The following is a 27,145-nucleotide window of genomic DNA, read 5'->3' on the forward strand; positions in this document are numbered from 1 at the left end:
AAACAACAAGGAGTCTGGTGGCACCTTAAAGACTAACAGATTTATTTGGGCATAAGTTTTCGTGGGTAAAAATCTCACTTCTTCGGATGTATAGAGTGAAAGTTACAGATGCAGCCATTATATACTGACACGTGGAGAGCAGGGAGTTACTTCGCAAGTGGAGAACCAGTGTTGACAGGGCCAATTCAATCAGGGTGGATGTAGTCCACTCCCAATAATAGATGAGGAGGTGTCAATTCCAGGAGAGGAAAAGCTGCTTCTGTAATGAGCCAGCCACTCCCAGTCCCTATTCAAGCCCAGATTAATGGTGTTAAATTTGCAAATGAATTTTAGTTCTGCTATTTCTCTTTGAAGTCTGTTTCTGAAGTTTTTTTGTTCAATGATAGTGACTTTTAAATCTGTAATAGAATGATCAGGGAGATTGAAGTGTTCACTTACTGGCTTATGTATGTTACCATTCCTGATGTCCGATTTGTGTCCATTTATTCTTTTGCGGAGGGACTGTCCGGTTTGATGTGGTTGGGTCCTCTGATGGTGTCGCCACATCAGCCACACCATCAAGGGTTCATTCACCTGCACATCCACTAATCTTATATATATGACATCATGTGCCAGCAATGCCCCTCTGCCATGCACATTGGCCAAACCAGACAGTCCCTCCACGGCTGCGGGGTCCGAGCTGGGCCAGGCCAGAGCCGCTCAGCCGGGACCAGGACCGGCGCCGCAGGGCCCGAGTCGGGCCGGGCCGGAGTTGCTCGGCCAGGACCAGGGCCAGAGCCGTGGGGCCTGAGCCGGGCCGGAGTTGCTCGGCCGGGACCAGGGCCAGAGCCGTGGGGCCTGAGCCGGGCCGGAGCTGCTCGGCCGGGACCAAGACCGGCGCCGCGGGAGCCGGGCCGGGCCGGAGCCGCTCGGCTGGGACCGGGACTGGCGCCGCGGGGCCCGAGCCGCTTGGCTGGAACCAGGGCCGGAGCCACTCGGCCAGGACCGACACCGCGGGGCTCGGCCGGGACCAGCACCGGCACCGCGGGGCCCGAACCAGGCCAGGGCCAGGGGGCCGGGCTGGAGGGAGCTGCTCAGCCGGAGCTGGACTGGGCCGCAAAAAATATGCATAATTGTACGTATATGATACGTATAACTTTAGGGGATGGTGAACACTGCACTATGTGAAGTTGATCCCGGTGTGACCCATTTTGGCTCCAGCATGCATTGCCAAAACTTCCAAAAATACAGTACGGTGGTGAATTGCACAGTGGGATACCTATCAATGATGCATCACACTGTGGATTGTTGATACAAACATTTCTGGTGAGTACACTCAGCGTCGACACAAGGAATCAAGTAGGCATGTGCACATGTGACATACGAACTGTGGTGATTCTACAGTGAGGTAAGCTGAGTTAATATAAATTTGTAGTGTAGATATGGCCTTAGCTATATAAACTGTTTGGAAGAAATAGCAGGAAAAGTATGAGGATAGGCCAAGATTCATTCAGGTGTTTAGACTCCTGCTTTTGTGGAACTGGGCCTACTACACCCTAAAGGCTCATGAACAAAGAGGTACATAAAAAGAACCCAATATCATTTGTTTTTATAATTTCATGACTTGAGGGTTTATAACTCATGATTTTAGAATTCTTGTGATTGTCAAGCTATCTTGGGGTTACAGATGTGTGGTCATTATGTTGTGAGGGCCAAAACTATAACTGAGTTCAAAAAAGAATTTTATAAGTCCCTCACAATAGGTCTATCAATGGTTATTAGCCAAGATGTCCAGGGATGCAACCCCATTCTCTGGATGTTCCTAAACCACTGACTGTCAGATGCTGAAAGTGGACGACAAGGGATCATAGAATATCAGGGTTGGAAGGGACCTCAAGAGGTCATCTAGTCCAACCCCCTGCTCAAAGCAGGACCAATTCCCAACTAAATCATCCCAGCCAGGGCTTTGTCAAGCCGGGCCTTAAAAACCTCCAAGGAAGGAGATTCCACCACCTCCCTAGGTAACGCATTCCAGTGTTTCACCACCCTCCTAGTGAAATAGTTTTTCCTAATATCCAACCTGGACCTCCCCCACTGCAACTTGAGACCATTGCTCCTTGTTCTGTCATCTGCCACCACTGAGAACAGCCGAGTTCCATCCTCTTTGGAACCCCCCTTCAGGTAGTTGAAGGCTGCTATCAAATCCCCCCTCATTCTTCTGGAGACTAAACAATCCCAGTTCCCTCAGCCTCTCCTCATAAGTCATGTGCTCCAGACCCCTAATCATTTTTGTTGCCCTCCGTTGGACTCTTTCCAATTTTTCCACATCCTTCTTGTAGTGTGGGGCCCAAAACTGGACACTGTATTCCAGATGAGGCCTCACCAATGTTGAATAAAGGGGAACGATCACGTTCCTCGATCTGCTGGCAATGCCCCTACTTATACAGCCCAAAATGCCGTTAGCCTTCTTGGCAACAAGAGCACACTGTTGACTCATATCCAGCTTCTCATCCACTGTGACCCCTAGGTCCTTTTCTGCAGAACTGCTACCTAGCCATTCGGTCCCTAGTCTGTAGCAGTGCATGGGATTCTTCCATCCTAAGTGCAGGACTCTGCACTTGTCCTTGTTGAACCTCATCAGGTTTTTTTTGGCCCAATCCTCTAATTTGTCTAGGTCCCTCTGTATCCGATCCCTACCCTCTAGTGTATCTACCACGCCTCCTAGTTTAGTGTCATCTGCAAACTTGCTGAGAGTGCAGTCCACACCATCCTCCAGATCATTAATAAAGATATTAAACAAAACCGGCCCCAGGACCGACCCTTGGGGCACTCCGCTTGAAACCGGCTGCCAACTAGACATGGAGCCATTGATCACTACCCATTGAGCCTGACGATCTAGCCAGCTTTCTATCCACTTTACAGTCCATTCATCCAGCCCATACTTCTTTAAGTATGGATCACTCAATGATTGCCTGTTCTGTTCATTCCCTCTGAAGCACCTGGCACTGGGCACTGTAGGAAGCTAGATTACTAGGCTAGATTGACAATTGGTCTGATCCACTATAGCCATTGTTATGTTCAGCAAAAGTTGCAGAAGATTTTTGCCCTTGGGAAGGATGTAACATAGACAGTATAATGCCCTTATTGAATATTTGCGAATCACGTTCTACACAAAAGCAATGACCTGTGAAAAAGCGCTAAGGGCTGGATTGAGAGGCAAGATAACTGTAGCAAAAGGCAATCCCCATTGGTAGATCAAATGCAAATGAACTATTAACAACAGGGCAGGCAATCAGTCATACTGGAAGTCACATGACCCAAAAGAATAAACTTGTGCTAGAAAAAGAAAAAGTAAAAAAGTTAAAATTTAAAAACTCCAAATTATAAATCACAGTACAAAAAACATAGCAAGTGCTATACTAGAATCATAGACGGAATTGCTAAAACTAGTAGCAACTATTTACTTATAAATATTTTTGATGAGCATTCGCTATTAAAATAAAAAACAAATACCTCAATGACATGCATCTGCACAATGATAACAAAGATAAATGATGAAGTGGTCAGAGCAATACGAGCAATAGAAATAACAGTTTAGAAGGTGCAAAACTATTATTAAAATGGATTACAAGGAAGGGAGCACAATTCAGGGAATTACAGCAGCAGGAAAGACAAATTTGTGAACTATTAGGAGATTTCCTGTAGACATATAAACTGATAGAGGGGGTGTATGTAAAATATTTCACTGCATCAAGTCTCCTGTAGCACCTCAGCATGTTATATCAGATAGAGAGGAGCTGCCATAGCTAAGGCATTGACAGTCTAGGAATTGGGATGCCTACGGCTTTAAAAAAGCCCTGGGAAGCCCACGCTGAGATGTAGCATCCTGTGAGGGGAAATAAAAAAGCTCCTCTGCCCCCCCATCCCTATTTTTGCAAACATGACAGGTGGCTCATTCCATTGGGGTAATTGTTACCCCTTCTCCCTGTCCCTGTGCGGGGTTTTTGCCCCCTGCCATGGTCTGGAGCATCTCCCCCCCGGGTTTAACCCTGGCTCTTACCCCCCCATTCCTGATTTTCCCCTCAGCCTCTCTCCTGCCATTACCTACAGCCGTTTGACCCCCCCCCATGCCAGTAAATTTCCACCCCCTGCTCAGACCCTGACCACCACCACCCTCCAATTTGCCCCCTTTGCCCCTTTTTAAGCCCTCTAAAGAACAGGCAGCAGAGTAGAAGTGAGGGCAGCAGCAGATGTTACTGAGCCTGTTCAGTTTGAGTGAGCAGGCCAGGACTGCCCCCCTCCATCTCCCAACCCCCTGCCATACACACACATGTGCGTGGGAAACTAGCCCCAGCAGGCCAATCCCAGCCCAGCATCCCTACACAGGCCAGACAGACCCAGACCTGCCCATCCTAGTGCCCCCCGCAAGCAGGCCAGACTTCCACCAAGGCCCCACCTTGTGCATGGTGAGGGCACAGTGCATGCCCCCAGTATGGACGACCCCCAGCTTGCGTTAACCAGGCCCGTCCCCCCAGCTCCGTGTGCTAGAATTAAGGTTGCTCATGCCATTGTTATTCAGCCCCTTTGTGCATATGCATTTTGACATAATCTTTCATTTCTATGATCACACTCATACACTGTTTTTCCCTCAGGTCCTCTTTCATTATTGAATGCACAGGGGATGCCTTGGGGATGAATCATGTTTGTGTAGTGAATGAAGCTGTTGGCTGTAGAACTCTGCCTCCAGGCAAAAGTTAAAAGGTGTTTTAACAAATAAGGCAGGGGGCTGCTGGGAGAGAATGTAGTGCTCAGTGATCATTCAGGCTTAGGTATTTAGGCTCCTACCTTCCATTGATTTCTGTGGTAGTTAAGAGCCTAAATATTGTTGTGTATTGGGCCTCAGAACTTGCAAAAGTTTCAGGTTTATTCAGTGTCTGGCTGTACATAATGAGCTTCACAATGCCCCACACAGACTCTTTGAGAAACTGAGTCCTTAAAGGCGTAGTCCCAAGTATGACATTTTCCCTTCCAACCCAAAACTTAAGCACAATAACACTTTTTAAAAAACCATATTAGTATAACACACAATTCCAAATAATCAAATTTGATAACGTTCAGTTAGTATATGTGGTGTCTTGCACTGTCACATGGACCAGTGGGGTTCCCTCGGAACATCAGCACTACTGCCGTCAGGAGGTGCCAAGTCCATTTGTTCTGGAAGTTCCATGTTCTGGGGCTCTGTTGTCTCAACCTGCTGTGGTTATTGCCTTTCTGAGACCCTCCTGGGCAAAACATCAGATTCCATGCCCCCTTCTCTCCGGCCTTTCTGTGCTTTGGAAAAGGTGTCACCCATCTCTCCTCAGTATGTGTCCATCTAGGCTAGGGTGACCACCTCCTACAACCACAAGGTAGCCATTTGGGACACCATTGCTGTTTGTGAGCATTGTTTTCCATCACAGAGACACACAACATCATTTTCATGAAGTGGCGGTAGCTCCCGTGGCCCCAAATTATATTGGGTTTTTTGTTTTGATTTATGTATCTCTTGTAATATTTTGCATTCTCAATCATGTTACAGTGTCCACCCCTCCATAAGCTTCATTCTGGACTGGGTGACTTGCTTCCATTGCCTGGCAAATTCTAAATGCTTTGTCAAGGGTTAATTCTGGATCTTCCATTAGTCTTGCTCTGAGTATTTTGTTCCAGATTCCATTCATGATATGGTCTCTTATTAGAGACTCTGAGCCCCCCCCCCCCCCCCCCAAATCTCAAGATTGGCTCTCCAGCCTCAGATCAGTCAGAAACTTGTCTATAGTTTCACCTTCCTTTTGTACCCTGGGATTATAAACATCTTTCAGGTGTCTCATTCTCATGTATAGTGCAGTATTCTTCACATTTCTGTACTACAGTTTTATAGTTAGAGGTTCTGCCTGAGTTAACCGAAAACTATTAAAGGATGTCAGGTGCTTCAGAAACAGCCACTGTCAAAAACAAGGCAACTTTCTAAATGCTTTCTATTTTGCTCACACCAATTGCTTACAGATACAGAGTGAAGCATTCTCTAAACTTCCTCCAGTTGTCTTCCACATTCCCAGAGAGTTTCAGCTCTGGTGGAGCTTTCAACTGTTCCACTCTTCCACTCAGGGTATTTTCTTAATTTCTTTTTACTCTTTGTACCATGCAGTGTTCAGTGATCAGTCAGCATTGAAGGTGCTTGCAGGATATCTGGTTTATTCAGTTCTCAGTGGTGTTAGATGTTTGGCATGTGTATGTTCTCCCTGTGTGCTACCCCAGCTCTGCGCAGGCAGCTAGCACAGCAGACCTCGACCAAACCGCCCAATAACCACAAGATCTGTTAAAGTACAAAGACACCAGGCCAGGTTTATTGTTGACAAAGCACAGTAATAGCACCTGGCCGACTCTACGAGGATACTAAGACGTATGCCCGTGACAATGGACACAGCTCAGTGAATGGCGGGACTTTCCATCCCCACCTCGGCTGGACAAAGATACTCCCTCTGAGATGCATCTTTACATTGATACAAACAAGTTACGTACTGCCTCTGACAGTGGCTAGCTATTACCCATCACCTTGTACATGTTGGTTCAATTAAAACATCTTTATTACATACTGTTATCCTAACCCTATCTTTTAGGAGGGGTCAGTGTGCTCCTGTTATCCTTGGAGAATGTTTTTGTACCATCCTTGGTATCGGGATGTTCTGGTACCATTTGATATCGGGATGTGTTTGTGTGAGTACTCTGTGCTTAGCACTTCTTAAGAATGTGTATTTCTGCAATATCAGCCCTGTTCTTGCCAGATTCTGGGAGCTGGTCCTGCCTCATACCAGACCTCTGATACAAGGGCTTCAGTCTCAGGCTTTCTTCCTACTACATTTCCCGCCCCTTTTTGTCTTTTTATGGGGGGGATGTTTATGGAAAAGCATAATGCAGGGACTGAAGATTGCCCAGTGAGCTAAACAATGTTATGTGACCACCTTACTTTTCCATCCACATGTGCATGCCCCATTTGTCCCTTAGTTTGCACAGCGCATTGAAGTATACAGATGCTCAACAGCCCTTACAAACTGTATAAATACAAACATTTGCTTTTAAAACATCAATAAGCATTTGTTTATTCCTTATAATGATTATTCATTATTATGGCAGTGCTGATAGCTAGTTCCAGTCCTTTCTGAACCCGGTGGTGTAATTTGGCTTTTTTTTATCTGATGTTGCATGTAGCAACACATTCCCATTAGTGCAATTACTGTTATGGCTTGTATTCCCATTAGTATTACACTAAGTGTTTGGACTATTGGATGTAGAGTAACATTCTCTGGGATTGGCCAAAGATGTTTTTACCTCTCTCTGCACACTTTCTACTTCTTTATTTGTTGTTCAATAAGATGAGCTGTGGTATTAAGTATCAGGTTAGTCTGTATCCACAAAAACAACGAGGAGTCCGGTGGCACTTTAAAGACAACAGATTTATTTGGGCATAAGCTTTCGTGGGTAAAACCCCCACTTCTTCAGATACATGGAGTGAAAATTACAGATGCAGGCATTATTATACTGACACATGAAGAGAAGGGAGTTACCTTACAAAAAACTTCCTTCTCTTCATGTGTCAGTATAATAATGCACCGTGGGGTAGTACTGTACATAAGTATCATTTACCAGAGTTCCCACACTGCTGGCATAGTACACTTCGACTGGATTTTGCATCCACCTTGGGATGGCCATTATGATGTGAAGGCTTTTTACTGTTGTTATGATTCAAACTTCAAACCTTATCAAAATTAGCAAATTGTAAAAACACTGGTGCAATATTATTTACTCCTTGCTCCCTGTATTTGTATTAAATCACTGTGAGGTCCAGTATTCCTGGCCAATCTTGTAATTTTAATTGTCATAAGCTTTGCTTGATGATTTCAATTACTCTATCACCATAGGCCACACAGGCAACTGCCAGTGAAACGTCATTTTTTTATGCTGTTAATAATTGACAGGATAGTAGAATTTAGGTGGCTGAACCCTAGAGGAATTGAATGTATGTCATCAATGGTAATTGCATGTTGATTTAGCAGTAGGCTGCTAATGCCGTCTTCTCTTTTGACTGCCTTACCTATTCCATTAAAGATGCTGTTTATTTTTCGATTGAGATTTTCGATATCTGCTGAATTCCAGATGGACATGCCAAGACCTGAGCCTCCCAAAACGGTCTCCATAAGACCTCTTTTTTTCCAGCTTTGCTGTTTTAGTAGGGGATTTTGAAAACTCTTCCAAAAATGCAATTGCATTTCAATTTCTGAATTGAACCAATCTTTGCATTGTTAGGGGCATTGTATTGGCAGGGTTATACTAGCAAAATTTAGTTTTAGTGGCACTTACATTCATCCCACATTTTCTACCATATATTTTGTTGTAGGGTGCAGGAAGATTCCTGATGCTGGCCAAGGTTGTAGAGTTGGACATTCCATTGGTGGGGTAATGACAGTGGTGAATAGAGTGAATAGGCACTCCACCTATCCTCCAGATTAACAAAGGTGGCTCTATTTGACCATACCCCATGTGTTTTAACAATTCCTTTGCTATAACTAATTACTGTGTCATTAGCTCTAAATCAATCAATCCATACCCTCGCTCTTCCCTTTGGATATGATTGAATATTACACAGTAAAGCCAGATTATCTCTATCAGGGCCACTAAGTGATGTTCCATTATTTGTTGTGTGGTTAATAAAACTTGTGTCCTTTTTGGTGTTCCTGTTTTTGTTTCTTAATCTGTGTGGGTTCGTGGTCCGTGGATGCCCCTCTCTCAGGTGTATTACTAGAACTGGTCTTAGGAGATATGGTAGGGGTAATGAGTTGTTCACAATTAACCTCCTCATTCACCTTCCAACAACAAGCATACTGTCCCTGTGTCTCCTTGGTTAAAGTCAGTTCCTTTTCAATTCATTTGACTTTACTAATGTGTCTTGTGGGAATATGCTGTATCTGGGTTGTATCTTTGATACTCCATGCCCAGGCCAACAGTATGGCTGCAGGTGATTCTTTAAGGATGTGTTTTGCTTGTTGTTTTCCTTCTGCTTCACAGACCAATTTCAAAACAGTTCCAGCAGGATGGATTTGGACCCGCCACAGCCAGCACAGTAGAGTTGTTTGGAATCTCCGTCCACACATTTCTGTTCACACATATGAAATATGTTTGATTTATCTTTTTGGCATTTGACAGTCATTTTGCCTTTTGGATCATTACCACTCCACTCAACAGTCTCCATATCCAGGGTGGCATCATAACCTATGAAAATATAAATCAACAATCGCTTTTTTTTCCCCCAAGCAGCAATAGTAATAGGTATAATATACCTTTTAACCTGCTCTTACTGTTTGGGTTTCTTTGCCACACCACCTTCTGGGCAATAATTTCAGTCCAGTATAGCCAGGACCTTTTGGTCATTCAGGGGCTTTATAAACAGATATTTTGTACATAGGGGAAGAGTGGGTGTTGTATTCATTCATCCGATTCCTGGACCCAACAGCCAAATAGACTGCTTTCCTTTTTGTTCCAATTTCTGAATTGTGGAGTGTTTGTCGTTCCACCAGATGGTGATTACATTACCTCTGCCCCACTCACTTTGTCCCTTTGCACTCAATTGTCTTACAGGGTAAGGTTTATACACCTCAAATCTTTTTAATTGATTCTAGGCAATATGAATCAATATCCGAGGTGAGGATATGGCCTGCAGATTTAAGTTTAGTAAACCTCCATCATTCATTTGAAATGATCCATTGTGCTTACCTTAACCAGTTATTTTTTACACTTAATTTGCAAAAAAGCACAGAACATGTAGTATACAGTTTAACCCTTATATTCCTTTAACAGCATGGCATGTTTCCACTGAGGCCGATCTTTTATGTTAACCAGATATAATGAGGGTCCCAGCTTGTTTATGATTGGCCTTGTCATTCCTCATTTGGAAAAAAATTTTAGGTGCTAGTTTACTTTTAACCATTACTTGGCTTCCAATTTGCCACTGCTTAATATCACTGTTTTCGTCAAATGCTCGTTTCATTTTTTGCTGTTTTGCAGTTTGTTGTGCTGCAGCTGCTTCTTGGACTGTACCCAACCAGTCTTTAAGACTGTTCATTTAGCTTGTTGTTGTCAATGCTGTTATAGTCTCCCAAACTGGGGATACAGCAAGTTTTCCCAGCCGGGCATGGGTCTCCCAAAGAGCACCTCATAAGGACTAAGTCCTGGCATGCTGTTTGGACGGCTCCAGATCCTCATAAGAACCCATGGGAGCACCATATCCCAATTTGTTCCCAGTTCATTGCACACCTTGGATAATTCAATTTTAAGAGAGTTATTCATTCTTTCCATTTGACCTCTAGCTTGAGGGTCGTAGGGGATATGCAATAGTAAGGGGATACCAGCCCACATACCCATGTTCCGGTACACTTCCCCAATGAATGCAGGTCCATTGTCAGAATCAATACTATGTGGTAGTCCCCATTTGGGAAATACTTCTGTCATCAGCATTTTAGCAGCTGCATGGCTGTCTTTCTTTTTGGTGGGAAATGCCTCTAGCCACCTGTAAGTGCTGCAAGGGACCCTTTAAAGCCTGGTGCATTTGTTCTCCCTGCCTTTTCTTTCTAGCAGGGTCTTGCTTTTCATATGTTAAGCTGCTATGAATAAGCACATTTAAATCCTCTTTCATTTCAGCCACCAACCCATTTGTTTAAGTTTTTCTAGGGCCTCTTCTTGTTTAGTGTGTCCCCCAACAGCAGAACCATGTATCCATTCTAAAAGGAAGTATTGCATTTGCTGAGGTATGGCTAAGACCCATTCAGGCGAACAGGGGCTGCTAACAGGGAGTTTCACAAGGGAGTTCTCCAGGTGAAGGAGGAGCAATACAGCACCCTTTTGGGGTAAGTGACTGTCTGTAGTGTGTGTTTGTTTGTGTTTGAGGGTTACTTGCTGTGTGCTGAGCTTGTGTTTGTCAGTCTGTTTGTTTGTTTTGGTTGTTTGAAGGACCGTGTGCTGTGGCTGGCAGTTGGAAGGTTTGAAAGCTAGAAGCCTCTGGTAAGTGGCTGAGCCTTCATCAGTGGGCGGGGCATTCATACAGGCCAGGGCTTTAGAAAGCAGTGCACAAGCGACCAGGGAGCTTTGCGAACAGGGGCTGCTAACAGGGAGTTTCACAAGGGAGTTCTGAAGGGGAGCAGGAAGGGGGCGAGGGTCCCTTGCCAGTTCCATCTGTTTTCTCTTGATTCCCCTTAATACCTATAAAGCAACTACATTCATAACTTTTTGCTTAAACAACCCTTTCAGCTGACAGGGGGCTGCAGACGGGAGTTTGACAGAGGGAGGCTTACGATGGTTAGGAAGACCCGCAACACCTGTGCCAGCACTGCTACTGTCTCCTCCACCTGTGCCTGTAGCCAGACAGAGTGCCTAAGCATGGATGCCTCTACCCAGATCCTGGTGTGGTTTTGCAAAGACTGTAACTTGCAATTTCCACTTACTGATATCCAGGCTGGGGGGACCATCCAATGTGAGAGGTGCCTGCTGGTGGAATCTCTCAGGCAGCAGGTGGGAGAGCTACAGGAGGAGGTGGCTAGGTTGAGGAGCATCCGTATCCACGAGCAATTCCTCGACAGTATCCATGTGGAGACAGCTGAGGTAGCTGTCCCAGTACACAGGACTGCTGATACACCACTGGTGGAGGAGGAGATGGCTCAGGGTGGACACTGGCAGCTGGTTACTTCTGGCAGCAGGCAGTGCTCCACCCTTGCTCCGAACCCTCCTGCCGTGGTTATACGTAACCGTTATGCTCTTCTCGATACAGGAAAGAAGGAATCACTCCCTACAGTAGAGGAGGAGAAGCCTCGTACCCCTAAGGCTGGAGAGTCTGCTGCCACCACTGCAAATAGGAAACGTAGGGTAGTGGTGGTCGGAGACTCTCTGCTGAGGGGGACGGAGGCGCCCATCTGTCGCCCTGACATTTCATCTCGGGAGGTATGCTGCCTGCCGGGGGCCCGTATCCGAGACGTTACGGAGGCATTGTCGAGGATTATCCAGCCCTCTGACTACTACCCCATGCTACTCATCCATGTGGGCACAAATGATACTGCGCGGTGTGACACTGAGCGGATCAAGAGTGACTACAGGGCTCTGGGAGTACGGGTGAAGGAGTTTGGAGCGCAGGTGGTATTCTCTTCAATTCTTCCTGTCAAAGGTAGGGGCCCGGGCAGAGACAGATGCATCATGGAGGTGAATGCCTGGCTGCGAAGATGGTGTTGCCAGGAGGGCTTTGGCTTCCTAGACCACGGGATGCTATTTGAGGAAGAACTGCTAGGCAGAGATGGCGTTCACCTTTCGAGGAGAGGAAAGACCCTATTCGGACACAGACTGGCTAACCTAGTGAGGAGGGCTTTAAACTAGGTTCGACGGGGACAGGTGAGCAAAGCCCACAGGTAAGTGGGGAACATGGAGACCGGGGAGATGGGTCGGAAACAAGAGGGAGTGTGGGCTATACTGGCAGAGAGAAAGGAGAGTCAGGACAAAACTGGGAGGAAAGATCAAACCAGTATCTTAGATGCCTATATACAAATGCGAGAAGTATGGGGAATAAGCAGGAAGAACTGGAAGTGCTAATAAATAAATACAACTATGACATTGTTGGCATCACTGAAACTTGGTGGGATAATACACATGATTGGAATGTTGGTGTGGATGGGTACAGCTTGCTCAGGAAGGATAGACAGGGGAAAAAGGGAGGAGGTGTTGCCCTATATATTAAAAATGTACACACTTGGACGGAGGTAGAGATGGACATAGGAGACGGAAGTGTTGAGAGTCTCTGGGTTAGGCTTAAAGGGGCAAAAAACAAGGGAGATGTCCTGCTAGGAGTCTACTACAGGCTACCTAACCAGGTGGAAGAGGTGGATGAGGCTTTTTTCAAGCAACTAACAAAATCATCCAAAGCCCAAGATTTGGTGGTGATGGGGGACTTCAACTATCCGGATATATGTTGGGAAAATAACACAGCGGGGCACAGACTATCCAACAAATTCTTGGACTGCATTGGAGACAACTTTTTATTTCAGAAGGTTGAAAAAGCTACTGGGGGGAAGCTGTTCTAGACTTGATTTTAACAAATAGGGAGGAACTCGTTGAGAATGTGAAAGTAGAAGGCAGCCTGGGTGAAAGTGATCATGAAATCATAGAGTTTGCAATTCTAACGAAGGGTAGAAGGGAGAACAGCAAAATAGAGACAATGGATTTCAGGAAGGCAGATTTTGGGAAGCTCAGAGAGCTGATAGGTAAGGTCCCATGGGAATCAAGACTGAGGGGAAAAACAACTGAGGAGAGTTGGCAGTTTTTCAAAGGGACACTATTAAGGGCCCAAAAGCAAGCTATTCCGCTGGTTAGGAAAGATAGAAAATGTGGCAAAAGACCACCTTGGCTTAACCACGAGATCTTGCACGATCTAAAAAATAAAAAGGAGTCATATAAAAAATGGAAACTAGGACAGATTACAAAGGATGAATATAGGCAAACAACACAGGAATGCAGGGGCAAGATTAGAAAGGCAAAGGCACAAAATGAGCTCAAACTAGCTACGGGAATAAAAGGAAACAAGAAGACTTTTTATCAATACATTAGAAGCAAGAGGAAGACCAAAGACAGGGTAGGCCCACTGCTTAGTGAAGAGGGAGAAACAGTAACAGGAAACTTGGAAATGGCAGAGATGCTTAATGACTTCTTTGTTTCGGTCTTCACCGAGAAGTCTGAAGCAATGCCTAACATAGTGAATGCTAATGGGAAGGGGGTAGGTTTAGCGGATAAAATAAAAAAAGAACAAGTTAAAAATCACTTAGAAAAGTTAGATGCCTGCAAGTCACCCGGGCCTGATGAAATGCATCCTAGAATACTCAAGGAGCTAATAGAGGAGGTATCTGAGCCTCTAGCTATTATCTTTGGAAAGTCATGGGAGACGGGAGAGATTCCAGAAGACTGGAAAAGGGCAAATATAGTGCCCATCTATAAAAAGGGAAATAAAAACAACCCAGGTAACTACAGACCAGTTAGTTTAACTTCTGTGCCAGGGAAGATAATGGAGCAAGTAATTAAGGAAATCATCTGCAAACACTTGGAAGGTGGTAAGGTGATAGGGAACAGCCAGCATGGATTTGTGAAGAACAAATCATGTCAAACCAATCTGATAGCTTTCTTTGATAGAATAACGAGCCTTGTGGATAAGGGTGAAGCGGTGGATGTGGTATACCTAGACTTTAGTAAGGCATTTGATACGGTCTCGCATGATATTCTTATCGATAAACTAGGCAAATACAAATTAGATGGGGCTACTATAAGGTGGGTGCATAACTGGCTGGATAACCGTACTCAGAGAGTTGTTATTAATGGTTCCCAATCCTGCTGGAAAGGCGTAACGAGTGGGGTACCGCAGGGGTCTGTTTTGGGACCGGCTCTGTTCAATATCTTCATCAACGACTTAGATATTGGCATAGAAAGTACGCTTATTAAGTTTGCGGATGATACCAAACTGGGAGAGATTGCAACTACTTTGGAGGACAGGGTCATAATTCAAAATGATCTGGACAAATTGGAGAAATGGTCTGAGTTAAACAGGATGAAGTTTAACAAAGACAAATGCAAAGTGCTCCACTTAGGAAGGAAAAATCAATTTCACACATACAGAATGGGAAAAGACTGTCTAGGAAGGAGTACGGCAGAAAGGGATCTAGGGGTTATAGTGGACCACAAGCTAAATATGAGTCAACAGTGTGATGCTGTTGCAAAAAAAGCAAACATGATTCTGGGATGCATTAGCAGGTGTGTTGTGAGCAAGACACGAGAAGTCATTCTTCCGCTCTACTCTGCTCTGGTTAGGCCTCAGCTGGAGTATTGTGTCCAGTTCTGGGCGCCGCATTTTAAAAAAGATGTGGAGAAATTGGAAAGGGTCCAAAGAAGAGCAACAAGAATTATTAAAGGTCTTGAGAACATGACCTATGAAGGAAGGCTGAAAGAACTGGGTTTGTTTAGTTTGGAGAAGAGAAGACTGAGAGGGGACATGATAGCAGTTTTCAGGTATCTAAAAGGGTGTCATGAGGAGGAGGGAGAGAACTTGTTCACCTTAGCCTCTAAGGATAGAACCAGAAACAATGGGTTTAAACTGCAGCAAGGGAGGTCTAGGTTGGACATTAGGAAAAAGTTCCTAACTCTCAGGGTGGTTAAACACTGGAACAAATTGCCTAGGGAGGTTGTGGAATCTCCGTCTCTGGAGATATTTAAGAGTAGGTTAGATAAATGTCTATCAGGGATGGTCTAGACAGTATTTGGTCCTGCCATGCGGGCAGGGGACTGGACTCGATGACCTCTCGAGGTCCCTTCCAGTCCTATAATCTATGATTCTATGATTCTATGATTGTCTGGCTTTGCCAGAATTAAATTTTTTTCCCTTTCCATTTTGAGGGACACTCTGCAAACCATTGCTGTATTAGCTCATCTTTTGCCTGCATGTTCTATAATACTTGCAATCCTTCCTGGGTTTTTTTATCAACAGTTTTTTTCTTGTTTTACTTGTGCCCGGCTGGTTACTGCCATAGGCATATGTTCCCATAATGTTCCAGTAAGTGCTGCTGCTTTGGCAAATTTATTTGCCTATTTCCCTTTTGTAATGGGCCTTTCCCTTTATGCACTTTTATTTTGATGATCCTGACTTTGCTAAATTCTACTGCCATTTTTTCTATCTGCTGCCAAAGGATTCTGTGTTTAATTTCAGATCCATCTGTTCCCGTAAAGCTCATGGTATTTCACCATGGAAGGTAAATGGCGGTACCTTTGTAAACATAATTAGAATCAGTACTAATATTATTTCAGTTTGTTTGTTTTTCATTCTTTTTAACACTTCTATAACTGCTAACACTTTTGCAGACTGTGTTCTTCCCTTTCCTAATTTGTATTGGGAATAGTCAATTATTTGCATGTTTCCAGTCAGGCATATCCTTGCAAATCCTGTAAGTCGCTTCCCTCCCTTATAATATGAACTATCATCCAAAACCCAGATTGTTTTCCTGATTACCTGTTCAACCAGAGTGGAATAAAGACATGGTGCACTTTAGATTCCTCTTGGGGTTCACAAACATGTTCTTGACAATTTAAGGTCAGACCCCATACAGATATTTTAGGGTCTTTCAGGGTGATCAGTTGAACATTTTCTGTATAGCCTTATTCACTCTCACATGCTCTTTGGATACATTTTCCTGACTTAGTAGTTTTCCCAGAGCATGATGGCTTTTTACAATTACTTTACTTGCTCCAACAATTGCCTGGGCTTTCTGTATGTCCAGTAAGCAGCAAGAGCAGTTTGCTCACAGATTCCCAGTTTGCTTTCTGGAGCTGTTAACGCTCTGCTATAGTACGCAACAGGTCTTTCCCTAGCACCAGTATCCTGAGTGACCATACTACAATACAGACATTTTTAACACTAGGATACAACATGAAGGGGAACTCATTGTGAGGGGCACCCAAAGTAGGTGCTTCCATTAACCCCCTTTTCAAGGTTTCCCATGCACTAGCTGTTTCTTCTATCCAAGTCCATTGCGGTCTTTTAAGCACCTCATACAAGAGACCCGCCTGCTGTCCTGCTAGAAGAGCTTAGCTTTCCAAAGCCTGAGTTACCTCTTTTACTTCCCTGGGTTTTTTCCATTACTTGCCTGGCCAGTATTGTGGCATGTTGTTTAAGCCATTTTACTACCCTGGCCATTAATTGCAATATTGTACATTTTTTATTTTTGTTATTGTTTTTTCAATTGTTTTTTCAGTTTCTGCCATTGCTTTACATATTCCAGTTCATATTTCCCCACTTTCTTTTTAAAATTCATATGGGCCCCCCTTGCTGGCAATCCAGTGGTTCCAAATTTCATCAAACTCTGTGGGGATTTGCAGGGAAGGGATAAGAGGGTTCCCCAGCTCATAGTTTTTTTGTCATGTTAGATTGCGATTTCTAGAGAGAACAGCTCGCTTACTTACCAGATCAGCGGTTGTGGGTCACCAGTGTTGTTAGATTTTGGCTGTGTGTGTGTGTGTGTGTGTGTGTGTGTGTGTGTGTGTTCTCCCTGTTTGCTGCCCCAGCTCTGCACAGACAGCTGGCACAGAAGACATTGACACAGCACGGTAATAGCACCTGGTAGACTCTACAAGGATACAAAGACATGTATACTTGTGACAATGGACGCGGCTCAGTGAATGGCAAGACTTTCCATTCCCCCCTCGGCTGGACAAAGATACTGTGTGTTCCTCTTATCCTTGGGGAATGTTTTTGTATCATCCTTGACATTGGGATGTTCTGGTACCACTTGATATCGGGATGTGTTTGCGTGAGTACTCTGTGCTTAGCACTTCTTAGGAATGTGTATTTCTGCAATATCAGCCCCTGTTCTTGCCAGATTCTGGAAGCAGGTTCTGCCTCATACCAGACCTCTGATACAAGGGCTTATGTCTTAGACTCTCTTCCTACTATATCCAGTTCCAACGGGCTGTGCATGACAAAAAGGTCTTCAGTGCTCCCTGCCCAGTGTCTGTCTGCAAAGTTCAGCCCACAGTCCCCAATACCACAGAGAAATGATGGTCTTCTGGTTTAAGTAATTGAATGCTAACCTATAGGATTGGATTCTATCCCTGCCTCTGCCACAGAGTTCCAGAGTGATGCTGGAAAAGTCACTTAAACCACATTTTTCATAGGTGGCTGCTAAGAGCATGTTCCTTATTTTCTGGGTGCCCAGTTTGAGACTCCTGGGGTCTGATCAGGGCCGGCTCCCTAGTTTTTGCCTCCCCAAGCAAAAAAAAATTTTTTTTAAATGCCACGATCTCTAACGCCGCCGCTTCGTTATTCGGCAGCTGGTCCTTCCCTCCGACAGGGACTGAGGGACCCGCCGCGGAAGAGCCGGACGTGCCGCTCCCTTCCAGGGGCCGCCCAAGCACCTGCTTGCTGGGTTGGTGCCTGGAGCCAGCCCTGGGTCTGATGTGTAGACGTGCTGAACACTCACAGCTACAACTGAAATCAATAGGAGCTATGCCTGAATATATAAAATGCCGTGTACTCTCTCTCAAAGTGGGTACCTAAAATTAGTGACAACTTTTAACAATCTCTCCTTAATCTCTCTGTGCTTCAGTAAAGTTCCCAACTGTAAATAGGGTTGCCAGGTATTCGATTTTCGACCAGAATGCCTGGTCGAAAAGGGACCCTGGCGGTTTGGCCGTTAAAAGTCCGGTTGGCGCGGGCCTTCTGGAAGCGGTGACATGTTCTTGACTCCTAGACAGACGGACGGTCATGGGGGTTCTGTGGCCAATGGGAACTGTGGGGGTGGTGCCTGCATGTGGAGGCAGTGCGCAGAGCTCCCTGGATGCGCCTTTGCCCAGAAGCCTAGGAGCTGAGGGACATGTCACTGCTTGCGAGGAGCTGCCTGAGGTAAGCGCCACCTGGAGCCCTGCACCCCAACCTTCTGCCCCAGCTCTGAGCCCCCTCCCACACCTAAAGTCCCTCCTGGAGCCTGCGCCCCAACCCACTGCCCCAGCTCAAAACCCCCTCCCACACTCCAACCCCCCCAGCCTGGAGCCCCCTCCTGTACCCCAAGCCCCTCATCCCCACCCCACCCGTACAACCAGCCGTACCCTCTCACACACACACACCCGCACCCTAACCCCCTGCCCCAGCCCGGATCCTCCTCCCGCACCCTGAACTCCTCATTTCTGGCCCCAGCCCAGAGCCCACATCCCCAGCCCAGAGCCCGTACCCCCTCTCACACCCCAACCTCCTGCCTCAGCTCAGAGCCCCGTCCCGCATTCCGAATCCGTCAGCCCTACTCCCCAGCCCAGAGTCCCCTCCTGCACCCCAAACCCCTCATCTCTGGCCCCACCCCAGAGCCCACACCCCCAGCCAATGCCCTCACCCCTTCTCGCACCCCAACCCCTGCCGCAGCCTGGTGAAAATGAGCGAGTGAATGAGGGTGGGGGAGAGCGAGCGACAGAGGGAGGGGGGCTGGAGTGAGCAGAGCTGGAGCCCCTGCCCTGCTTCTTCCCCCTTAGGCCTCGCCCACCATTTGCTCTTCTTCCCTCCTCCCCCAGGTCGCTCGCTGCTTTTCTCCTCTCCTCTCCTCTCCTCTCCTCTCCTCTCCTCTCCTCCCAGAGCTAGGGCTGGGAGCTGCAGCTGCTCAATGTAGGCAGGAGGTGTCGGAGGGGAGGGATAGCTCAGTGGTTTGAGCATTGGCCTGCTAAACCCAGGATTGTAGTTCAATCCTTGAGGGGGCCACTTAGGGATCTGGGGCAAAATCAGTACTTGGTCCTGCTAGTGAAGGTAGGAGGCTGGACTTGATGACCTTTCAAGGTCCCTTCCAGTTCTAGGAGATAGGATATCTCCATTTATTATTAGGTGGCTCCGGCTGCATAGGGGATGGCACAGGTGATGACCTGGCGCCTCCCTGCCTCACCTGCTCGCAGTAACTGGATTTTGGGTGTTCGGTGTCAGTCTGACCAAACACTGTCAGGTCCCCTTTTCAACCAGACTTAGGCTTGGTCTACACTGGGGGGGGGAGGGATCGATCTAAGATACGCAACTTCAGCTACGAGAATAATGTAGCTGAAGTCAACGTATCTTAGATCGAATTACCTTGGGTCCTCACGGCGCGGGATTGACGGCCGCGGCTCCCCCGTCGACTCTGCTTCCGCCTCTCACTCTGGTGGAGTTCCGGAGTCGACGGGGATCGATTTATCTAGATGAGACGCGATAAATGGATCCCCGATAGATCGATTGCTACCCGCCGGATCGGCAGGTAGTGAAGACGTACCCTTTCTGGTTGAAAACCAGACACTTGGAAACCCTATACTTCACACAGTTGTAAGGTCTGAGGCCTTTTTCTTCTGTACATTAGGACAGCAGCAGCTATGAGCCAAGAAGCAGAAAGTCACATCTTCACATTCCCTCTAAATTATGTCAAAACAATGTAATATCAGGCTGTTAAGAAGGCGATCCTGGCCTAATAGTACCCACCATCACCAGATAAAGAAACAGATCTTAAGATGTTTAAAGAAAACTTTGTTTGATTGCATTCTGTCTGGCAAGAAATCAGTTATCAGCAGTTGTGAAATCTATACTTTATTGTTTTACCTGTAGGGTCCCTACTTCTCTATTGTTTATCTGTATTGTTTCTGTCTGTTGCATAACTAATTTGGCAAGATTTAAATCAACTAAAGAATTGTTTCAATTGATAAAAGAATTATTTTGTAATACTCTAGTCAAATGATTGGTTAAGGTACAGCTAAGCGCAGGATTCAAGTTTCACTATATAAACTGGGCTCCAAAAGGAAGTTCTTTGGAACCAGCGCCAGGACACAGACCAGGATCAGAGCTGCCAGACCTCAACACCTTGCCAGCTATATTGTGCAGCAGCTGGAGTCCCCAGACAACCTGATCCCAACTGGCCACCAGGAAAAGTTCGTCTGCCTCATTGGGAGTGGTGAGCAGTGTATGCTTAGTGTGTGCATTCTGTCTTGGTAACTGTTAATAAATAGAGGTTAAGGATATTACTGCGTAAGGCTCTTTCACTGGTAAAAGGCCCTGCAAATCCATGGAAGATTATGCCCTGAGCCCTAGGAACAGGGTAAAGGTGGGTACTTAAATTAACCTGTTTACACCCTGAACCCTAGGAATTGGGTATGGGTAGGTGCCTTTCACCCGGAGCCCTAGGATCTGGGAAAGCGTGCGGATGCCTAATTTAATTGGGTTATACTCTGAGTCCACGAAAGGGTAAAGGTAGAGTGCTCTAGAGTGTGCGGGAAACACTGTGTAGATACATTCATTAACATTTTAAGTACACAGACAGTATAGTGATGAGCTCCAAAAAACAAGCCCATGACAAAATTAATAACTTTGTATTCAGTGCAGGATTTGGATGGTGTGCAGTATATAAGGCTGGGGTTACACACTGAAAGATACGGACAAAAAGAAATACCCGTTTAGAGAGCACTGTTCATCCGGTGTAGTGACTAAGGCAGTGATCCTGAGGAAAAAATAGTATGTAATCAGTAAAATCTAGGTAAAAATGGCCTTTAAAATACAGGCCCAACCCTGTGAGCATCCTGACTTCAGCTGGGAGCTGAAGGTGCTTAGTACCTTTCAGGATATGCTCCACATCTTGCAGGCTCAGACTCTTCAGAGCATCATGGAGAATGACTATCTGGAAGTGTTGTAGTTAGCAAAACAGTGAAAATGATCCCTGGCTCTCTCAGTATATTGATTGTTGTATAACTTTTGTAGTTATGATGTGTCTATGGTAGCACCCACAATGCCCTAGGTGCTTTCCAGACACTAAAGATGGGATCGTTGTGGCCCTGAGAATCTCACAGTCTGAGGACAGGTGGACAGAGGTTAGGGGAAGGATGATGCTTCCCAGGGGTATTCAGGTTGTGAGACACCTCGCCACCACCTGCCCTTAGCATGAGGAAGTCCTGTCTGTGCCAGCTGTCAAATCAGCTCCATGAAACCACCAGCCCCTGGCAGCACAAGTACTACTTTCCAGGCCTCTGCAGGCCTGGCTCTCTGTATAAACTATAGGCACACTCCAACCTCCCCATCCTCCCTGAGTCCTCTGAGTGTCTCTCTGGAGTGCTCAGCCCCTGTTCCTCTGAACACTCTCAGATTTGCTACTCCCAAAGGAACAGTACATGCCAGGATGCAACAGTCAACTCAGGCTCCCCACTGTGCTTAACACTCAGCATTTATATATATAAGTGAAAAGAAACAAATATTTTTTTTATCAAAGAACAGAGATTCAAGTAATAGTGAGAATATTGGAAACAAATGGTTAAATATAAAACAAAACACAACACACTTTCTTGAGCCTAAACTTAACTAACAAGGAATTCCCTATCTCCTACAAGATAGGTTCCCCCTTTCCCAGCATTTTGAATCCGGTTGGTTGAGATCCCTTCGGCTGTCAGTTTGTTCTCACAGACTGAAGAACTAACTGCGGGTTCATCTGCATCCCAGATGTAGTTTCAAAAGTTCGTTGTCTTACTTCTAAATCGAATAACCCTGTCTGTTGTTTTTTCCTGCAACCTCTGCAATCTATTGATTAGCATTTTGCTCAGACTGTAACTGGGGGTGGGGGGCTTTGTGAATCATATAGTACATAATTTGCATATGACCAGCCAGAGTGAGATAATCATCTCTTTCCTACTGCTTACCAGGACTACATGGATCACCTTTTGGTGACTTGTCTTAACTCACAAACCTAAGGAGCATAATTTTTAGTATATATGCATAACACTTCACATATTTTCCGTACATACATCTCACAATGCTTATGATGACCAGTGTGACATTTGAGACCTTACATGACATTCTTTGGCAGACTAGTATGCAGATATCAGACCCAGGGGATCGCTGTAACCCTCACGTACCCTTGTTCTCTTTGCCAGTTGGCAACAAGAGGTCCTTGGGCCACACGAAGTGTAACAGCAAACATGGAGGTTTTAATACAAATCAGTTTCACAGCAGGCAGCAAGGCAGAAGTGTTGGTTTCACAAAATAACTTGTTAAATGCTGCAGTGTCCTTTTTCCTGTTGCCAGTAGCCCATCACGCAGGAGTATAAAAAATGAGCCAGTGTGTATTTGTAGTTATCGTTCTGATGAAGAATTTCAGAAAGGATACAGATTTGGGCTTTGTTGCCAAGGGCGTCCTTGTTCCAGTGCATCCTTTGAGAGGGACACAAAGGAGAAAGGAGTAGTTAACAGCTGTTCTCTGCATCCAGCTCCTTCTGTAAGCAAGCTGCTTTAGCTTTGCTGTTCTGACAGTCTCAGCTCATACACAGAACCCAGGCGCCTGCTGAGGGGAGAAGTCCTGAGAACTGATGTCATTTCAGTCCTGGTCCAATGAGGAAAGCGAAGTACAGCCTCTTTTGTGTGGCCTGGGGCTATAACTGGAGCTGCAGAGCAGGACTGGAGGGACTGAGCATATAAGCACTGCATCTCTGCCCTGGGAGAAGTTAATTCATTGCTGCGTCTGCTGCCACTGTTATCATCATCATGACTCTCCAGGTAAGAAGGGGGTCTGCTGCGAGGTGAGGCAAAAAGAAGCTCAGTGCAGGAGAGCAAGGGATAAGGATAGGGATGTATTGTAACATCACTGGGCAATGCCCACCCCTGGCAGCACAAGCCAGCAAGGATTATCATTGCATAATCTGGGTTGTCTTGCAGCACAGCAAATAATTTAATTTATTTATTTTAGTGTAGGATGCTTAATTGGTGCATGAATTTTTGCAGGGAGCAAAGGGTTGCCTCTTTGGAGTCTGCTATTTGGTTCATAAAATGTTCAGGGGATGGGTGGGCACCTGCTTTGAAGGCTGCATGCATTTTGATTGGTATATGCATTATTTTTCTTAGTGTGTGTGGTTGTAGCGGCACTATTATTGGGTACCTGCCTTTGGAAGGATGCATTCATTATTTTATGAGGGTGGGGTTAATTCATGAATTAATTTAGATTGATACAGAAATAAAAAGGGGCACTTTTCCCAGGATCTAGATTATTGGTACATACATTTTTGGGGCCATGAGGGGCCAGTTAATTGTAGATGCTCTTTTGGGGGTGCATGCATTATTTTCTAGGGGGGGTTGTGTTGAAGGCTGTATGCATTTTGCTGGCAAAGTTCAACTGCATATGGACTGCTAGAGAAACTAGTTGCCTCCTCTCTGAGTTGGATTTGAAGCGTTGCCCCTGTTGCTGGTTTTGAGCCCTCAATCCTTGCAGCAAGGTGGAAGCAGCACTTTTCTTTCTTCTTTTTTTTTTTTTTTTTTTTGTCTATATCGTGAGCAACTTAGCCAGTTTTCTCCACAGCAGTCACATTAAAATGATCTCTCCCGTTTTAAGATTTGCAAGCTCATTCCCAGCCTGTTCCATTGCCCTGTTCTCTGAGGGGTTGGTGTCTATTTTGTGCAGGGAGGAGCAGTGTGGCGGTGTGAGTGATGCTTCCAGGAGGAGGTGATAGCAGCTGTCTCCTAATTCCTGCGTGACTCAGATGTTGGGAGTATATTGCCAGTAACTGCAGCGTCACTCCAGAGAGAGGGTTAATCTCCTCTGAGGTAGCTTAATCTCCAAAGGGCCATGAGCTGCTGTGTGACTATAGTTTAACAGCACAGAGATTTTTGTGTGTTACTTCACAAACAAAACTCAGACCCTTCTCAAAGGGGTTTGGAACTGAACAGCTACATCCCACCTCTCGCTCCAATTTTAGTTCAAACCAGGTTTTGTTAAATGTCCAGTAGGATCTTAAATTTGTTTCTCTACTTTTTAATTCACCCTTGAATGTGCAAAGTTGGAGTATCTTTTGTTGTAGACTTTTGTCAGCATTGAGATTTTAAAAACAAACACCAAACCTGAGTGAGATTAGCTGGGGTAAAACACTGCACGTTTATTACATGATAAACCACCTCCACACAAAAAATGCCCCTCATTCTATACAATGATCAAATACTCTGGCCGGGAACCATTTCAGTTCAGCATTTAAACAGCAATAATACAATGTGGGAAAAACTTAATCATGTCCATAAAGAGTCTCAGAATCGAGTTGGAGAGGAGTGGCAAGAGATTGAGGGAGCAACGTAGTAGCCAAGAATTCAGTTTTGCAAACCGCAGAAACACGGCATAAATGGAGGAGAGAAACTAAATCCTTTCAGACATTTTGCTTTACACCGAAGAAGCCATTTAAGCTTAGGTTTCTCTCTCATTTAACTGACATGGTGATGATGCAATAGTAATTTGTGCATTCAAGTCTAGTGAACGGGTTTGTGTATGTGTGGTTTTAAACATGTATAAAGTTTACTTATGGTAGAAAATTCTACTGCTTCTAATTTGAGAAGTCAGAAGGAATTTCAGTCAATACATGATTAAAATAAGCTATATTTTTAAGGGACACTTAAAATTTTTAGATTCAAAGTTTCCCTGTTTTACAAGAAACTAGCTCCTATGCAACATTCCATGAACAGTGACTTATGTAGGGGGTGCTGAAGAGCTAAACAATGTGTGTTTATATTAAACTTAACTGTCTTATGCAGGTTAAGTCTTCCCTTCTATTCAGTTCTTGTTGCAGATGGGAATGCATTTTGCATATATCATGATATGCTATTCCCGTAATGTCTATTTTTACACTTGCATATGCAGCCCAGTAAACTAAGATTATATGCAGTATAAGATCGTTTAGAGACATATTAACTTAATTTCACAAATTAATTTTGATGTTCCCTCTCCTCTGACAAGTCTGATACCAAGCACAATCTCACTGCACTGTGAGACCTGATCCAAAGCCCATTCAAGTTAATGATACTGCTGGGTATGGTATAAGAACCTAGATAGAACATTTTCACTTGTTGTTTGTCCTAGTAACTAAATATGACAATTCAGTTGATGTGTTATCATTGGTGTGTATCTTTGTCTGATTTGTAATAGTTAGGTAAATGCGATTTTTATTTTAAGTGCTTGGATGGTGCTCAAGAGATGTCTGTGATGGGGGACATATAAGTACAGTCTGAGAGTTTTGTCGGTGCTTGGAATCCCATACATATTTGTGTCTGTGGGGTCTTTTTTTTTTTTTTTTGGCGCATGTTTTTTTAAAAACAGATTTTTATCCTTAAAAGGAATACGCTTGATGTTTAGGCCCTCAGATTTACTTCCTTAAAGACAGGTAAATTCCCTTGTGAATTTTTTTTTTTATATATTTAGGCCAAAATTTTCAAACTTAGCTGCTTACAAGTAGGGTCAATGATTTTTCATAGATGCTGAGCATGCATAGTTCCTATTTATTTCTGGCCTTATTTTAGATCCAGTTATTGGTGCAATTTTTTTACACTGGTCACGTAATATATAAATGTTAATATTTTAAAATATATTTAGTATTGGTGTCTATGCTTTGTAGGAATGATGTTTAGTTACATGTGTGCAAAACTCTTTTTATGATTCCTGAAAAACTTTCCATTACATCGGTCTGATGCTGCACTATGCAGAGAACCACCTGAGCATGTCCCACTTACGCTCAAACAGTAGGTGCTTAGCAGTGTGGCCTAACTGATAGCACAATGGATTGGGACTCCAGCAATGTAGGTTCTGTTCTCAGCTCTGCTGCTGACTGTCTGGGTGACCTTGGGCATGTCAATTCACTCCTCTGTGCCTGCTTTCCCCATCTGTGGAATGGGGGTAATTATATTTACCTCCTTTGTAAAACGCTTTGAGAAGTGGAGATGCAGAGAACTAGATATTCTCTGATTAGGCTTGTAATCTGTACTTGTTTGACCATTTAATGTGTGTTTGCATTGCTCTGACAGAAGAATGAAGAACAACATTTAAAAAAAAAAAAGAAAGAAAGAAAAGCCCCAAGCCTATCAAGAAAAAGATTAGCTGTCAAATACAGAAGTATTATGAATTACTTTCTCACAATGGCAATGAGTCTTTTCAGAACATTTTGCCAGTAGAGAGACTCTGATGCAATGTCATCTTGATGCTGATCATCTATGGTGGCCTTTAACCTTCGTCTCATCTCAAGCTCTTTCCACCTATGGAATGCTCTCTGGTGATTTGCTGCTTTCTCATGGCATGCCAGATTTCTAGCCAGATTTTTCCAGTCCTTGTTCCTGTAGAACCCAATGTGGCTGGAACATTAGACTGGAAGAGTTTGCAACAAAAACAGTATGGAGCATTCTGTGTTTTTGAGTACATAAGCCCTGGCCTCTTCACTTTGTCACCATTGGGGATTTCACGCCAGTAATGTGTTGGATGGAAACTTCTATTTTCATCGTCTTTTGGGGAACATGAAGTTTTTCACTTGCTGTGGCCTATGCAGTACAAGGAAGTCCCTCAGGCTACTGCTCAAGTGGGTCCACAGTACCGGGTCATCTAGACTTAAGGAACTAAACTCCGCAGCAGCTGTTTCTTGCGCCTCCACCACACTCTTCTCTGATTTACACTTTTCTTCAGGAATGTGCATGGTTACATCCATTTGAGATGGAGATATGGATGCTGCAGTAGCTGCCAGGTCACCTGCACTCTGACTAACTGGAAGATCAGGCATCTGCCCACCACTCACCATGAAC

General features: G+C 44.8%; 1 protein-coding gene across 2 annotated transcripts in view; it reads left to right on the forward strand.

The window, feature by feature from the left end:
* The first annotated feature begins 5,739 nt into the window (after positions 1 to 5,739).
* Positions 5,740 to 27,145, forward strand: part of LOC101943464 (acyl-CoA-binding protein homolog) — a 32,748-nt gene continuing 11,342 nt past the window's right edge. Inside the window, exon 1 of one of the 2 annotated variants that reach the window (XR_010599130.1) lies at positions 5,740 to 20,522. Coding sequence is in view for 1 of the 2 variants with exons in the window: in XM_008177644.4 (XP_008175866.1) it covers positions 23,093 to 23,104 (12 nt within the window). In the remaining variant the exon portion in view is untranslated. Of the gene's footprint in view, positions 20,523 to 22,546; positions 23,105 to 27,145 lie in introns of those variants that run through there. The other variant, XM_008177644.4, reaches the window with a different exon arrangement.

The sequence above is a fragment of the Chrysemys picta genome, chromosome 2 (assembly GCF_011386835.1).
Source record: "Chrysemys picta bellii isolate R12L10 chromosome 2, ASM1138683v2, whole genome shotgun sequence".
Taxonomy (NCBI): domain Eukaryota; kingdom Metazoa; phylum Chordata; order Testudines; family Emydidae; genus Chrysemys; species Chrysemys picta.